We start from the raw sequence: 16,705 nt of genomic DNA, 5'->3' as shown, positions 1-16,705 counted from the left end.
TCAGAGTTCTTCTCGGCCACTACCAGAGTCCCACCACGCCACCACCTCCTCCTCGGGCCCCTCTCCTCCCAGTGGCTGTGGCTTAATTTCCCCTCCATTTCAGTAGTTCTCTTGCCTCGCAGGAAGGACTGGTCTTGGATGCTGGGAGTCTCCTTCCTCCCTTCCTCCCTCCCTGCTTCCGACTCTGGGCTTGAGGATCTGTCTCTCCTCAGGACCCGGCGCGTCGGGGCGGAGCTTTTCACTCGGCTGCTGGGGGTCTCTGCGAAGCCAGCGCGGGGTGCGCAGCCGGCCGTGCGTCCCGCCCCGAGGGGCGGGGTGTGACCCGAGAGTTAAGAGGCGCGTGCGGTGGGGAACACACCGCCATCCGCGGAGCTTCCTTGGCGGCGCAGCCTCTCCGGCGGAGCCGCGCGCGGGGCGCCCGGGGGGCCTCCTCTGCACCCAGACGCCGTGGCCCCAGCCCTCCCGCAGCCTCCGCTCCGGCTCGCCGCGCCTCCCGCCATGAGGCCGCTGTTCTACCGCTGCTGCAACACCACGTGGGTGGAGAAGGGAAACTCAGCGACGATGGGCGGGGTGCTCTTCAGCACGGGCCTCCTGGGCAACCTGCTAGCCCTGGGGCTGCTGGCGCGCTCGGGGCTGCGGTCGTGCCCGCGGCGCTCGCCGCGCCCGCCGCCCTCCGTCTTCTACGTGCTGGTGTGCGGCCTGACGGTCACCGACCTGCTGGGCAAGTCCCTCGTGAGCCCCTTCGTGCTGTACGCCTACGCGCAGAACCAGAGCCTGAGGGGCCTGGTGCCCGCATCCGGCAGCTCGCTGTGCCAAGCCTTCGCCTTCTTCATGTCCTTCTTCGGGCTTGCCTCGACGCTGCAGCTGCTGGCCATGGCCCTGGAGTGCTGGCTCTCCCTGGGGCATCCCTTCTTCTACCGACGGTACATCACGCCGCGCCGGGGAGCACTGGTGGCGCCTGTCGTGGGCGCCTTCTGCCTCGCTTTCTGCTCGCTGCCCTTCGCGGGCTTCGGGAAGTTCGTGCAGTACTGCCCCGGCACCTGGTGCTTCATCCAAATGGTCCACGAGGGGCGCTCGCTGTCGGTGCTGAGCTACTCAGTGCTCTACGCCAGCCTCATGCTGCTGCTGGTCCTCGCCATCGTGCTGTGCAACCTGAGCGCCATGCGCAACCTCTACGCGATGCACCTGCGGCTGCGGCGGCTCCCGCGCTCTGGCCCCAGGGAACGAGCGGAGCTGGCCGCCGGCGAGAGGGAAGAGACCCCGCCGCCCCTGGAGGAGCTGGATCACCTCCTGCTGTTAGCCCTCATGACTGTGCTCTTCACCATGTGCTCCCTGCCTTTAATTGTGAGTCGCTTGGCGCTAAGGCTGCGGGAGACTGAAGCGCGTCGGGCCGCAGCTGCCGGGAGGGAAGGGTGGAGCGCATTGGACGCGGTGCAAGAGGAGCTGCGCCCTGAGCCAGGAGGGTTTGTTGCTGCATTCCCCGGATCAGGTTCCCTCTCACGGCCCCCAGGAGATAGAACCCAATTTGTTGAGCCAAAACAGGTAAAGCCCAAGAAAGGTAGGGAAAGCCGGAGCCGGATGGTGTCCCCTTAGCCCCGCAGAACCTCTCCAGTTAGCAGAACCCCCTCCTCCCTGCTTTCCTCTGGGAGGATCTCGGGGTTATTTATGCACCTCAGGACTTTGAGGAGCAGACCTTGGTTCCTCCTTGGCAATACGAGTCCTTTACCACTTCTCGATGGCTACGCGAGGTTTTATTTCGTTACACCTGCCCATGATTTTAGTGGCATCAGAAATGGGCAAATGGCATCTGGGGGTTCTCCCCGGTGTTGGCGTGGAAAGGGAATAAGGGAAGGTGTGCTCCTGCCAAAGTGATTTGCATATGTGAGTGACTGAAAGCATAGGCTTAGGTTTTTGTTAACTCGTGCGTAAACTTTGAGGAGTGGCGGATGCCGTTTCTGGTGCTGCAGCTGCGGGGGATGGTGGCGGCAGAGGCGGAGAGGATTTGGATTAGCAGATGTGTAGGAACGTTTCCGCTGGTGGTGTCGTTCTGATAACCTGTCTCGACAGGTTTTGTTTCTATCTTTGCAAGCGAGGTGACCTGAAAGCCATTATCTTGGGTTTCAATCACTAATGGGGGTGGTGGTGCAGATTGAATTACTTCGTCGTTTTGCAGGTATTTCCTCTTGTGACCCCGGCCAAGACACCTAGGAGTGGCTGAGGCTTGAGAGAACTTTTTCAGCCTTGCTCCTCTCCCTCTCCAGACCCCACAGTGTACTTGTTCAACGTGAACAACATTTAAATAAATTCGTTGCCAAGTCCAGGTCACTGGAGTCCTGAGACTTATGTGAATAAGAAAGTTAAGTTTCTCATGGCAATGTAGCAGTTTTGGACATTACTTTAAAGGGTGGATGAAAGTTAAATATAGTGTGATTTTTCCCTTAAATGAAGGCCTTAATGTGTTGGGCAAAGAGCTCTCTGGGTTAGGATCAGAACTCCCCAAGATAAATAAATAAATCTATATCTATATAAACAGAGAGATAGAGATATAGGTATAGATATTTGGCAGTGGTTTTCAAACTTTAGCACGCTCAGACTCATCAGCAGTGCTTTTAAAAACAGAGCTGGCTGGGCCCCATTCTCCAGAGTTTCTGATGCAGACATTTTTGAAGAATTCAGCAGCCTCTTCTTCACCAGCTGATGTGGGGATCACATTTTGAGAACCACACTCTAAAGCAAGCCTTAGCAATCACAGCCCACAGGCCAAATACGTCCTGCCTACTGTTTTAGTGCAGCCCTGGAGTTAAGAATAGTTTTTATGAATAAACATTTGCCATAAATTTGATGATAGGGCACATGAACTCTGAACCCCAACTAAGTCAAATATGATTCCAAGAAAAAGACTCACACTTCTCCTTAATAGACATGTATTACCAAAAATTGTACTCAATTATTATTACTATTATTATTACATTTTTAATTTCATCAATTAAAATTGTAGAAATGTGTTTTCTCTCTTGTTAATAAGTACCTACTAAATATTCACTATTTGCCTCTTGGCTCATAAAACCTAAAATGTTTGCTCTTCGGCCCTTTACAGAATATGTTTTCAGACCCTTGCTCTAAAATAAGAGTCTTACTTACCTGTGCTGTGATAAAAGCAGAAATTAGCCAAATGCCTGGACATTATGTCCTGCGTTTGAATGTTTTAGTAAGAATAATGCAGAAAGCATAATACATTGGAAAGAACATTGCATTTGCCGAGTGTCTAAGGCGATTTGAATAACTCATAGGGGCTTGTGAGGAATGGATTTGAGAACGATTTTCTAAAAAACTTGTAAAGTTTCAAAGACATGCAATGCGGACAGCATTCTTCACAGGAAGTATCATTTCTAGAAAGGATAAGGGCTTTAGCATGGGTTTGAATCAGATCTCATCACTTACTAACTATAAAAGTGCTTACTTATCCTTTCTAACCTCAGTTTCCTCATCTGTGATGAGGATAACTATTCTTGCTCTGTAAGATAGTTATGAAGATTTGAAGTGTTATATATACATATATATATGTGTATATATATATATATATATATATATATATATATATATATATATATATATATATATAGACACACATACATACACACTAACCAGGTGCCTGGTGGCCTCAAAAATTATTATTACTAATTATTATCACTAATTATAACATCCATTTATTATAATTGCCTGCTAGACATAGAAAATTAATTAAGAAATATGATCTCCGAAGATAGTATAATATTTTAAGGCAGTGGTTCTCAAACTTGTTCTAGTCTAAGGACCCCCTTTTCACTCTTAAAAATTATTAAGAACCCAAAGATCTTTTATTTATGTGGATTATATCTATTAGTATTTACAATATTAGAAATTAAAAATAAGAAAAATTATAAATATTATTGTAAAACAAGTTACAATGTACTTATTGCTTGTGTTTTTGCATAGGTGAAAGAGAAGTTTGAGATTTCAAAATTATTTAATGAATGATAATGAAGTGTAGGAATATTAGCAGGTAACATGGGAAAAAGCATGTTAAGAGCACAGAAGCACTGAGAACAGTCTCTGAAAATGCACATATGTATACCCTATTACCTTAGAAAGGTCTAGAAAATGCAAGAGTACACAGCACATATTCCATTAGCCATGGGAGTGATGATGTCATTCATTACACATCAGGCAGCTTCTGCGAAACTCACTGTACACTTATGAGAGGATGAAAGTGAAAAAAGACAAGTAACATCTTTTTATGAAAATAGTTTTGACCACATAGACACACTGAAAGAGTATTAAAGACCCCCATTCTTTGAAAATCACTTTTCTAAGGAAAGGATTTAGTGATTGGAAAAAATAAGGCTGTATGTGAAGGTGGCTAAACTTAAAAAAAAAATCTTGCTCATCACATAAATATTGTATTTCATTAAGCCGGTGAAAAGTTTGTTGGAATATGATTTTTTAATTAACTTTGTTATAATGCTGGATTAGAGCAAGATGTTTAGATTGAATTCTCAAATTTCCAATTTGATACGGTAAAAAGAAAGTATAGAGAATATGGGAGGAGCTTTAGCGGCAGTTTGCAGCATGTTCTTTAACGTATACAAAGTATTTTCATCAAAATTATTTTTACCTTAGAAAACCACAGTGTTTTGGAGGTTGGTCGGGGAGCAGGAATGGCTGAAAGAGGGTTTTCACGTATAGATTCAACGTAGTAGTTGACAGGTTTAGAAGCCAGGTAAAGGTGTGCACAAGCTTGTGTAATCGCATATATTAGAATCCATGGAGTCAGAGAAGTGGTTAGAGGACCTCCTGCATGCATTGAGATAACTCTGTGTGAGTGTGTGTGTGTGTGTGTGTGTTTCCTTCTGTTGAGCAGAAAGAAGGGTGGGATCCTCCGTCCAAAGGAGGCTGTTACAAGTTGTGTAAGGGATGGTAGCAAGAGACTGGCCCAGGGAAAAGGGTCAGAAGTGGATTTAAAGCGCTAGAGCAGAGGGTGAGGTCTAGGGTGTGGTGATGGATGAACTGAATGGGAGAGGGCGTTGGAATCAACGTTGCTGTCCTAAGCAGGGATGTCCAGTCAAGCTGTCGCCAGAGAACAGGCAACAGCAACATTTTTTTGTGGACCCCTAATTTCAACAGAGGGCGCTCTTCTCACACCAGTTCTCTTTGTGTAATGCCCTGCGTGCGTTGAACAAGCCAGTTGTGTATTCTGAGGGTATTCCGTACTCAAGCCCTCTGTCAGAGGAGCAGTTTATAAGGTATCTTCTAGGGAATACCATTGATCATGAGAGGATTTTTCGGAAGTCTAGATTGTGTTCAAACGGATATCTTGTGAGAATTAATAGAATATGTACTTTGATCACTGTCACGAGGGAATAAATTTGTCATATTTTTAGTAAACTCAAAAAATAAATAAAATTAAAAGGCCATTTGTAGAATATTACATTTCTAATACAAGTCAAGTGACTTGAAAGTACAAATAACCTAATAATATGCAATAGAATTGATATGGATAAATAGTGTACAGAAATAAAAGTTGTCTTAATTATATAAACAGCATTCAGTTACCCAGATCCCAACTAATCAAGCATTCTCAAATAGTAAGAATTATATCTTGCTGCACTCCACTTTGAGGAGAAAGGAGCAAATATAAAGATTAAAGTCATATAAAGTGTTTGCTTTTTCAATCAACTCAAGTGTGTAGCTTGTTGTCATCCACTTATTCATTCATCTCAGATCTGGAACCTACAACATTCCAGTCACTGTAATTCATTGTGGGGATATAAAATGAGAAAAACATCACATCTGCCCACAGAGCTATAATACTGGGGGTGAGAGGGAGTGACTAGGGCCAGAAAGGAGTTAGAAAAGGAAAGGGATTGACTCCTAATTGATAAAATAATAATACTAGCTAATTATTGAATTATTATTAATGCAAGGACATGTTCCCAAGGTTGTACTCATACTATCTCATGCAAATTTCATAACAATCCTGAAAGATAGGTGCACTTATCCCCATTGTATAGATGAGGAAACAGAGTAACTTGCCTGAAGTAACACAGCCAGTGAGGCGATTCTATCTAACCTGGATGGTCGGACTCTAAAGCTGATGAGCTTAACCACCACCTTAACCATCACCAGAGGCTTCGTGATGGGGGTAATATTTTAGGTCAACCTGGAAAGAAGGTAGGATTTGGGCATGTAATCAATTTCCACATCTGTAAAATGGAGATAATGAACACACTTACTTCACAGGACTTTCATAAGGATGAAACAAACTTTTAAAAGTAAAACGGAATGGTGCCTGAGAATACGAAGCTCTGTGTGGACATTAGCCATTTTTATTACTCTTAGTGTTATTAAGCAGTGATGATGGGAGAGGGCTTCCAGATAAACTCTTGTCTTCCTAAGTGTACTAGATGGGCATATCTGAGCCTACAGTAAAGAGAATAAAAAGGTAAGGAAACACTTATGGGAACATACATCTTCTCATATCCCTGATTGCGTTGAATGGGTCTGGTCGGTGTACTTATTCATATCCCCTCCCATTAATGTTGAGTTCGCATATTTTCTGGTCCATTAGAGTCCATTTTGTCCCATTATGGATTTAGAATCTCAATGAGCATGGGCGATGTAAGAGCACGGAGAAAAAGTGGCTGGCCTCCAACCGAGTGGGAGACAGTTGTAGAGCTGGTCTAGACAGCAGTGTCGGCTGAATGGCAGGAAAGGGGTGAGGCAGTTTGCAGGGCCCCCAAGAGGCCAGAGAGCTCAAGGAAGAGCAAGACAATACAGGAGTGGCTGGGCACAGGTAAGGAGGCTTATCGCTCTGTGTATCTTTCTTTTTTCTTCCTAGTCTGAAAAGAGGATGACAACCACAGAATGATAAGCATCTGTGCTAAAAATGAGTAGTTTACACAAGTCGTGTCCTGTCTTTCCACTGGAATATGTCCTGCCTCTTCACGATGATTAAACGTTTCTGTTTCAGATGGACTCACAGACATAGAAAACAAACTTATGGCTATCAAAGGAGAAATCGGGGGCAGGGATAAATAAGGGATTTGGGATTAACAGATACACACCGCTATATATAAAATAGATAGACAAGGGCCTACTGTATAGCACAGGGAACGGTATATCTTGTAATAACCTATATTGGAAAAGAATCTGAAAAAGAAAAAATATATACATTTATATGTATATACATATACATATATATGCTGTATGCCTAAAACATTGCAAATCAGCTATACTTCAATAAAAAGAAAAATTCAGAGAAAGAAAAAACAAGTTTCTGTTTCATTGGTGTCTCCACACATGTGATATTTCACAAGTGTGACTTATTTCTGGGCTAACCAAGAATCGAGGATAGGAAGGAGGCAGAGGAAAAAGGGAAGAGAATCAGTATCGACGGGAGTGAGGTGACTCTGTAAACGACTCAGTAGACTAGATTTGTCCCACTTCAGCTCTTCCTCTACACCGCCAGGCAGGGAGCGGGCAACTCCAGCCCTGCCACACTCACCGCAGGTGGACCAGCTCCAGGGACTTAGCCAGGGGCTCCCAGGAGGCCCTGGCTTCCACTGAGCCTCCCAGGTCGGCCCTGCACCTCCCTGGCTTCTCACTTGCACCCATCCGCCGTGGTGGCCTTAGCTGCTTATAAATTTACCCAAATGAATACTCCAAGCCAAGCTGCCATACTCTTACGGAAAAGTAATGTTTCCTAAGTGAAGTAAGTGAATTTGTTGCGGCCATCGACCTTCCGCTCTCCTAATTGAATGTTTTTCTTTAAACAGTATCGTGCTTACTATGGAGCGTTTAAAGCTGTTCACGAGAAAAATGGAACTGCTGAAGAAATTGAAGACCTCAGAGCCTTACGCTTTCTCTCTGTGATCTCCATTGTGGACCCTTGGCTTTTCATCATTTTCAGAACATCGGTATTTCGGATGTTTTTTCACAAGATTTTCATAAGGCCTCTTATGTATAGAAACTGGCAAAGCAATTCTTGCGGAACTAACATGGAATCCAGCCTATGACAGTGTGTTAACCTCTCTGGTAAACTCAGGAATATATCACATTTTCTGGCAAAGAACCATGATCAAAAAAATCTTACAAGTTATATCCTTAAAAGCTATGTCCCATAACAAAACATCTAAATGTATTTTCAAAACTATTCGATCGATCTTAATAATGTGTTGTCACTCTATGTTCATGAACCGGTTCAGTGGGGTTTTTCAATAGCAACTACAGTTTCATATATTGTAAACAATGTTAAAAGTCTTAAAGCAATGATAGTAATTGTTCCAACATTTGTACTTGGTGTCCCTAATTTTTAAAGGCAGTCTTGAGACCTCTGGGTCTTTGTTTAAATTCAGTAGAAACAACACAGTTTACAATTATGTGATCAGTGTTCTTAAATTTTCTTACCCTCTTTATTTCTAGTGGAACCTGATTTGTTTATTTTGCATCACAATTGCCCCTCTTTGATTCTTTCCTTTGCCAACTGATACAAGTATAGCCTGAATTATAGATGCTCCTCTGAAAAGGGTGGTAGAAAATATAACTAGGTGAGGTGTTTGGAGGGTCCTTCCCCAGCCACCCGCTGGGAAAACGCTCACCACCTTGTGTGAAGAGGCGAAGCTGTAAATAAGTAAACGAAAGGCAAGATGTGACTATGGTCTACACCCTAGAGAAGAAAAAATTCTCTTTACCCTTTGAAGTCCAGTTTCTTGTGTGTTGAGGTAGGGGTGTCAGTAGGCATGAAAATTTGGAGTGGGCTACAAAATGTTGTTTCAGTTTTTGGAACCTCCATCTTGTAGGTTTATCAAAATAATGGATTCTTTGGTGGGGAGGGATTTATGGTCTTTGGAAGACAGGGATGTATGACTTCCCAGAGAGCATGTTTACTAAACATGGCTGTGTCACAGCCGGGCATTCAGCACAGGGACAAACTCACCCGTGACTCAGTCAGCTGAGAGCAGTGGCAATGACCTTAACATCTACATGTTAAAGCCATATTCTGCCCTTGGTGGAGACAGTAAGACCTTATTGAGGTTCCTGAGAGATACGCTTTCAATCTGGAGCAGAATATGGCTCAGTTGGAGCACCACCAAGCACTTTAATTGTACATAATGTTTACAAAGGTTAGCAACACTATGACCAAAAGGGAAAAGTGGGGAAAATACAGCTGCAGCTGTTAAACTAAGCAAGAGACTGTAGACCCAGCCTGCAGGGAAGAACTTTCACCTTGGGTAAAAGATGAAAGTTTTTTCATGGGGGCGTCAGAGGGGTTTCAGCATCTGTGGGGTACCTGACACACTCAGACTCTGAGCTGGAGAGCCGGCTGCATCTGAAGAGCCTGAGACCCCCATTCAGCCATCCCTTCCAAAGATCAGAGTATTTGCCTTATTTTCGGCTTAGCAGCAGCCCCATTTTTTCACCTCTGGTTTATCGCAGAGGTGGTATTAACCTGGAAATATGTGTGTAATTTTTGTGTGTAGCAAAACTGTGAAATGGCCAAATTAGGAATACAGGAATTATAATCTGAGACTATGATGTGATGAAAAATGCACTTCTTTTCAAGTTTAACTCTCGTTTGTATATTTAATTTGTAAGTACCTGTATGTGTTTCATTGTCAGAGGAAGTGCATCTGTTTCATGCTCTCCTTTTGGAAGGTGTGTTATGATCATTGTCAAGATCATTTGAAAAGTTCCCAGATACATCAATAAACATAACTTTATGATATTTTGCAAAGAAAATTACTTTTCTTCAAACGAAATAAAAGGGTTTAGTTTTTTTATTTTGTTTTGTTGTTTTGAGTAAAGGGCTACCAGCAGCCTTTCATTCTCTAGCAGTTTAATAGTGACGATTTTTATAGGCTGTTCTGTTAGCATATGTATTCCTTTAAACAAGTTTGCACAGGTTTATCCAAGGAGTTAGCGGTGCTTTTCTGTTTAACACAGAATATAGATATAACATCTGGATGAAATCCATGTTAAGTTAAAAGTCAACTCTTCAATGATCTTCATTGATTTACTCATTAGATCATTAAACATTAAATAAGTGTTAATTGACACATACCTTGGGTCAGGCAATTAGTTAGGTGCCGAGGAAAAAAAATACATAAGACTCAGTTCTGGTGCATGATTTGCTTATTGTTCAGTGGGGGAGACAAGCACGTAAACAGTTACAATAGAGTATGGAAATCCCAGTAATAAATGTGCACACACAGTCCCATTACAGAAGAGGAAACCTGAACTAGGGGTGTTGTGTAGGGTTATCAGAACTTCACAGTGAGAAAGATGCTTAAGTGAAATATTGAAGATGAGTAGGAATTTTGACTCCAGTTGAAAACTAAAGAAAGGACTAAAATAGTCTACATAAGAGGAAATACATATGGTTAATAAATGTAGGAAAAATTCCTGTCTAATCAAAGAAATGCTAAATTAAAATCAAATTATCAAGGACCACACACAAAAATAATTATGACTGTCAATAACAGAAAGGCTGTTAGTAAATAAAAGGAACACTTGTGCTCCCCTGGTGAGTTTGTAAATTTGTCCCCCTTTTCTTGATAGCAACCTGACACTGCATATCAGGAGCCTACAAGTGTTCTTTTCTACCATTCCAGTGACTTCACTCTAGAATTCTCTTCCAGAGGGGCTGTCACAGTTATGTGCAAAACTCTTCTTTGTAGCATTATTTATAATAGCAAAAGATGAAAAGGAATCCATCTACCTGATCAAAACGGGTTAAACAAACTCTTCAGGTATAATATAGATACACACACAAACATATATGAAAATTATGTAGCCATTAAAAAAAGACGTTTTCAAATAATTTATAAAAATTGAGAAGAAAGCTTACAGTGTAATACGAGGTGAAAAAAGCATGATACAATGTATTTTAAGGTATGATCCATAATTAAATATGCCTATAAAATACCTTGAAAAAATAAACCAAAGAAAGTGTGAACCACAGTTATCTTTTTTATGGACGCTTTTTCCCACAATTCTTCATATTTTCCAAGTTTTAAAATAATACGTCAAAATTTCTTTTATGTGAAATTCTGTTTTTAAAAGAATGAATAGAAATGGACTGAGAAGACAAGGGGGAAAGGCACGAAGGGAAATCTTTCACGTCTATAAAGGACCAGTATGTGAAAAGCCATGCAGGAATAAAGGAGTGTGGCATGTCCAGGCTTAGTTAGTAGCTTCATTTGGCAGAAGCTTGGGAATTATAAGCAGAGGTGGCAGGAAAAGAAGCTGAAAAGAGAGGCAAGTTTCACACCATCAGGGGTGTTTGTTGCAGGCGGTGGAGGTTTGGAGCTCTCGTGGGGCCCGTATACACGCTGGAGACTTTGAAGCCAGGGTGCATTCGGAATGGAGTTTGAGGAAGTTCGTGCTGGTGGTATGGATTGTGGATGGTCAGGTGGGAGGCCTCGTGTGGTTGTGCAGTCCGTGCACTAGACCAGGGTGCTGGTTAAGGAAGAGAGTGGGACTCACTTGCCCGGCTGCCTGCCTGGACATGGAGTGCATCACCTCAGAAGAAAGGGCCCCTTTTGATGATCTTTCTACTGGGAGGAGGCACAAAAATGCCAAATAGGCAGGCCCAGGAGGGCCCTGCTGCCAGGGAGGGAAAGAGGTGAGAAGGAGCTGAATTCAAGCAGTGCCAGGGAGAGGTAAGTTGCACAGCTTTTTAGTAGGTAGAGCTGATAGCGAGGATTCCAACTTATGACTCAGTTGTGCCTTTATTCTTCTTTCAATATACTCAGGCACAAGTTAGGGAAGGGAAAAATTCTGAAAAAAGCCTCTGTTTCTTTTTCTTTTCTTCCTGACATTCCCCGTATACCTGGACAGAAGATTGCAGTTATGACTCTAACGAACTTTCTGGGTCATCTATGGATTTTAATTATATGCTACCCAGCCACGTTAATAAAGGGCCAATGATTAGGACTGTTAATTTAGTTCCAGAAGTCTATCAAAGGCTGACTGGGCTAGATACTCCTGAAGCTTTAGGGGAGAGAAGGGATCCCACAAATAAAACCACTAGGATGATCCAACTAGTGGATTCGCTGGTCCACCAAAAAAGAAAAAGAAAAAAGAAAATACCAGCCAGAAGACCAAAAAATGTGCAAAAGACTCCATTCATAATGTTTCTCTGAACTCTGATTCTCAGATCTTTTCAATTGCAGGTAATCACTGACACCTAACTCCCAAAAGCATATTGTCTGTAATGTTCTCAAGACAGTTAACAATATTTCCATACAGGCAGCCATCACAGATCATTGTTTCACATGCTCATAGTACTAATGGCAGTGAGGAGCATTTGGCCCATGCAGGGAAAGATGCTCCCCTAGACGTGCTGCTTCCTTCATCCTCTTGCAGATGCTTATTGGGCCTAAGCATGCCAGTTGTTCTGTTGTGAAAGAAAGCCAACTAAAGGGCATTCATCACAGAGTAACATTACCAGAGATTATGTCTGAAGGTGAGCTTTCATTAGGGGACTGATTATATAATTTTAGCTTATATATAGAATAGAAATCTCCATTAAAATATGTAAAGTTATTTTTTAACTTTTGTAATTTGACCTTTTTATAAATTTTTGGAACTACATTTTATGTTTCATCTTCTTTTCCAGGCTTCAAAATATTTGAGGACTAGATATTCACCTATTTTTTTTTTTTTTTGGCTTTTCCCATAATGGCATGAACTGTGGAAGGGCAAAAATAGATTATAAATATATGTTGATTAAAAGGTTCTCTCTCCCATGATTTCCCCAAAACATAAGTGTACTCAATAAGAGGCTGCTATAACTTGGTCAGAGATTCCGCTGTATCTGAGAGGAATGTTCTGACTGCAGCATATAAGGACTTTTTTCATAGGTTACCCAAAGGCGAAAATAATAAAATGCAGGAGAAAATATTTTTGCTCCCTATTTTTCCTACTGTCATAGACATTGCGGAAATTAACATGTTTCAGTTTCATCCAGGACCTAGAAATTCATAATTAACAAAATTAACAGTATGAAAAGTTTCTTAGGCAATTTAAAAATTGTAAAGACAACTTTGTCTTACTGGCAAAGAGAGTTTGGGGCCTTCTCTTGTAATTCCTCTCAGGAGTGAGGCTGGGATTGCCGGTCTGGGTATTCCCAGTATGGCCTTTGGGTGGAGGAACGCTGAGCCTACAGGTGAGGAGTGGTATGTAATTAGGGCTTGCTTTCCCTGCCTCTCCACAATTGCCTAACTTGTTGAAACAAATCAGCAGATCTCACCTGATATCAGAAAGGTAAAAATTTCAATCTGCCACACAGTTTAACAAAAAAAAGACTGCATGTACTCAGGAGTCAGTCCAGTCTTAAAAATATTTGCAATGAATCCATCCATGCTCTGGTTACAGAGTAAAAGAAATCAAATACAAAGAGAAGAAGAAATGAACTTGGTTGGTTTTTTGTTTTTTACTTTTTACTACTTAAATCCTAACACCAGTGAGAATAATAAAGCATAAAGTCAAATCTTATAAGAAAGTATACTTTTAGGGCCTCAAGCTCATAGGGCCTTATAATGATTCTTAATTCATAGAAACCTCTTACAAACCAATCAGAAACCCAGGACAAATTAGAATATAAAAATAATACAATTTAGGGCAAATGTTACCAAGTGCTGCAGTATGGGGCAAAGATCTAAAAGCAAAGCCCCAAATCAAAGATAATTGACATTCAAGATTAGCCTAGTAGTGCATTATATAGACACCCGGACAAACAATGAAGTTGATAGTTTGCTGACATCAATTTCTTATTGGTACAAAATAGGATATGGAAACAGTAAGTGCCACACAGCACAATTCATTATGAATTGGGAAGACTTCTTTAATTCCCCCCAATTTAAAAATCACTCAGAGTTCTCAATTATGTTAAAAAGACAAAGTGCGATGATTTACTCGTTATGATTGACACATCCAAAACAAAATGACCTCCCCCCAAAACTAAAATGGGAACAAAGAGCTATGGAAACAAATAGTAGTATCAGGCAAAGTAGAATTTAAGGTAAGTTTTAATTGGTTAAATGGTTAAAAAGTTCATCTGTGGCTGTAAGATACAATCAGTAGTGAATACCTTACAGCCTTGACTCATTTTTACCAAACAACATGTCAAAAGTACAAAGGAAAAAACACTAGAAACAGGAGAAATTGAAAAATCACTGTTGTCATGGATGATTTTCATGCCCCACCAGCAAAAATAGATCAAATGATAAAGACATCTGTTTAAATATATTTCTATTTCTGTTATCACATCATTCAAAACTCAGATGGATTTTTATTCAATAGGCAGAGTATATTTAGCATGGTCTGTTTTTAAGCATAGACTATGACTTAGTCCTGTAATTCACTTTGGGGGGGGCCTTAGAAACACCTCCAGAAAGGCATACTGTGGTCCTCCAGAGTAGCTCAAACCCACGCTCAACAAGAGGCTTGGACGACTGCAAAAGATACAGTCCTTATGTATGTGCGGGCAGAGAAAAAGGACAGTGTTTCAAACATGAACCCCATACTCAAAATCATACTGTTACCACCCTTTTGAGTCAGACCTCAACAAGGTCCTCCTGACCCATATCACTGGAGCCAATAGAATGAGACCAAACTTGGTTCAGAAGCACAGGAAAGCTTTATTCTTTGATGGAAGAACTGAGAGGTGCGAGCTCCCATTCTAGAGCATGTGCTCTCCTGGATAGGCTGTGGGCGGAGCTTCTTTATCCGGCTCTTGACAGCGGGGGAGGGGGCGAGTTCTCCAGAGGCTTAGGCAGGTGTGCTTCTCAGGCTCCAGACTGCAGTGCCTCGGGCAGCGTCTCTGCACACGGCCCGCCACTGCCATCTTGAATTGTGTCGTGTGCAGCGCTTCTTGCACTGCCCAGTGAGACAGCAGAGCATTCAGGTGCATGGGTTTTGTGCTGGTAACTAATCCGACGTGTTAGGTGCAAGGCCTCTGCATATGGTCCCTTATAGGCCAGCGAAACTAGACTAAGCACAAAAGAAGAGGTTAGACCTTATCACCTGGATTCCATCTTATTTTTCCTGGGGATGCCAGGGGGCTTTACTGGTGACAATAAGGACGGATCCTCTGTCTGTTAGCTGTTCATTTGTGATCAGCTGCTTTGTGCATGCAAACTCTGTATACTGCGAGCCAGGATGAGTATCAGTCAGGATTTTATTTATTTGATAATAGCGATTCACCAAAGCAGCAAAGGAGAAGTCAGCTGGTGAGTTATATCATTGTAACAGGCAGCGTCTAACAGAGCTGCCAGTGACTCCTGTCTCCTGGAATTCATGCCTTTGTGAAATCTCTTCCCCTCCGTGTGAGCTGGACCTAGAGACTTGCTCTTAAGGAGTGGAATACAGCAAAAAAACATCTGGGATGTTACACTCCAGCTTTGGTAACAGAAAAGACTGTGGCTTCTGCCTCACGTGCTTCCTCTGATGGAAACCAGCTGCCGTGCTGTGAGAGGCTCACATGGGCAAAAAACTGAGGGAGATCCCTAGCCAACAGCCCATCCAGAGCTGGAGGCCTCAGTGCAACAACCCACGAGGAACTGAATCCTCCTACAGCCGCATGAACCTTCTTGGAAGTGGAAACTTCTGAATCCAGCCTTGAGATGGCTGCAGCCCCCTCCAACGCCTCTGCTGCAACCTTGAGAGAGACCCAGAGGACCCAGGTAAGCGGTGCCCAAACTCACCCAGAAACCGTGAGAGAAATGTTGTTTTAAGTCACTAAATTTGGGGGTAATTTTTTCTGCAGTCATAGATAACTAATGCAATCATGACTATTAAATTAATGGATATACAAATTATACACAAATCCATAGCATACTTTGTTGATAAATACGATACATGAAACAGTTATAAGCCTTGATGTTATACTAGGCTACAAGGGAAATCTCAACAAGGCAGAAATGGAACATTTCATCTTCTCTGGTTAGGAAACACATTTTTATTTAAGTGGAAACCAAAAAAACTCTCTAATTACTTGGGAATGTTAACTTTTTTGTATTATATTAAATGGTGCATAAAACGTGCATATACTGTTTAAATAATAGTTATAAGGTGAACATTCAAGAAAACTCCATGCAGGTCAAGAAACGGAACCAGAGGTGAACACTATCCTGACGTTGGGATAACCATGTCTTCACTTTTCTTCATTTTACCACCTAAATGTGTATCATAACACATGTACTCTTTTGTGTCTTTCTCCCTAGCTTAGCACTGTCTCAGATCAGATTCCTCCCATGCAGAGGAGAGACAGGGATTCAGGTGTGTGTGATTTGTGGAGCTCATGCCCTCAGGAAAAATGTGGTAAAGGACACAGGGACAGGGCAGTGACAAGAGCTAAGCAAGGATGAGGTGTCAGCCTGATCCCCAAGGGACCCTGGAGCCTGGAAAGCACCACTGTGTTGGTACCGCGTGTCATAAGCAATCTTTGGCCTGGGTGTACGGGCGGTGGCCTTCAGGTCGGGCAATTTTCCAGAGCAGGGGCCACCTGTGAACCGTGAGCAGCCAATACTCATAGGAGCTGAGGAGTGGGTGCCCTGGCCTGGAAAAAGGGATGTGGGCAGCACCCACTACGTATTATGTTTGAGATTCACCTCACTGTCTGTGTGGCTGCAGTTTGTATGATATCATTGCCGAATAATATTCT

At 42.5% G+C, this 16,705-nt stretch overlaps 1 protein-coding gene and 1 pseudogene across 1 annotated transcript; one reads left to right on the top strand and one right to left on the bottom strand.

Annotated features, from left to right (window-relative positions):
• LOC137758570 (NADH dehydrogenase [ubiquinone] 1 beta subcomplex subunit 8, mitochondrial pseudogene) overlaps positions 1-500 on the bottom strand; it is a 29,806-nt pseudogene extending 29,306 nt beyond the window's left edge.
• Positions 499-7,911, top strand: PTGDR (prostaglandin D2 receptor). Its single transcript, XM_068527714.1, is given in 3 exon segments — positions 499-1,497; positions 1,499-1,542; positions 7,815-7,911. Coding segments are annotated over 3 exon segments (1,140 nt in total).
• Positions 7,912-16,705: the final 8,794 nt, after the last annotated feature.

The sequence above is a fragment of the Eschrichtius robustus genome, chromosome 1 (assembly GCF_028021215.1).
Source record: "Eschrichtius robustus isolate mEscRob2 chromosome 1, mEscRob2.pri, whole genome shotgun sequence".
Taxonomy (NCBI): Eukaryota; Metazoa; Chordata; class Mammalia; order Artiodactyla; family Eschrichtiidae; genus Eschrichtius; species Eschrichtius robustus.
This window is presented reverse-complemented; position numbering and strand designations above follow the sequence as displayed.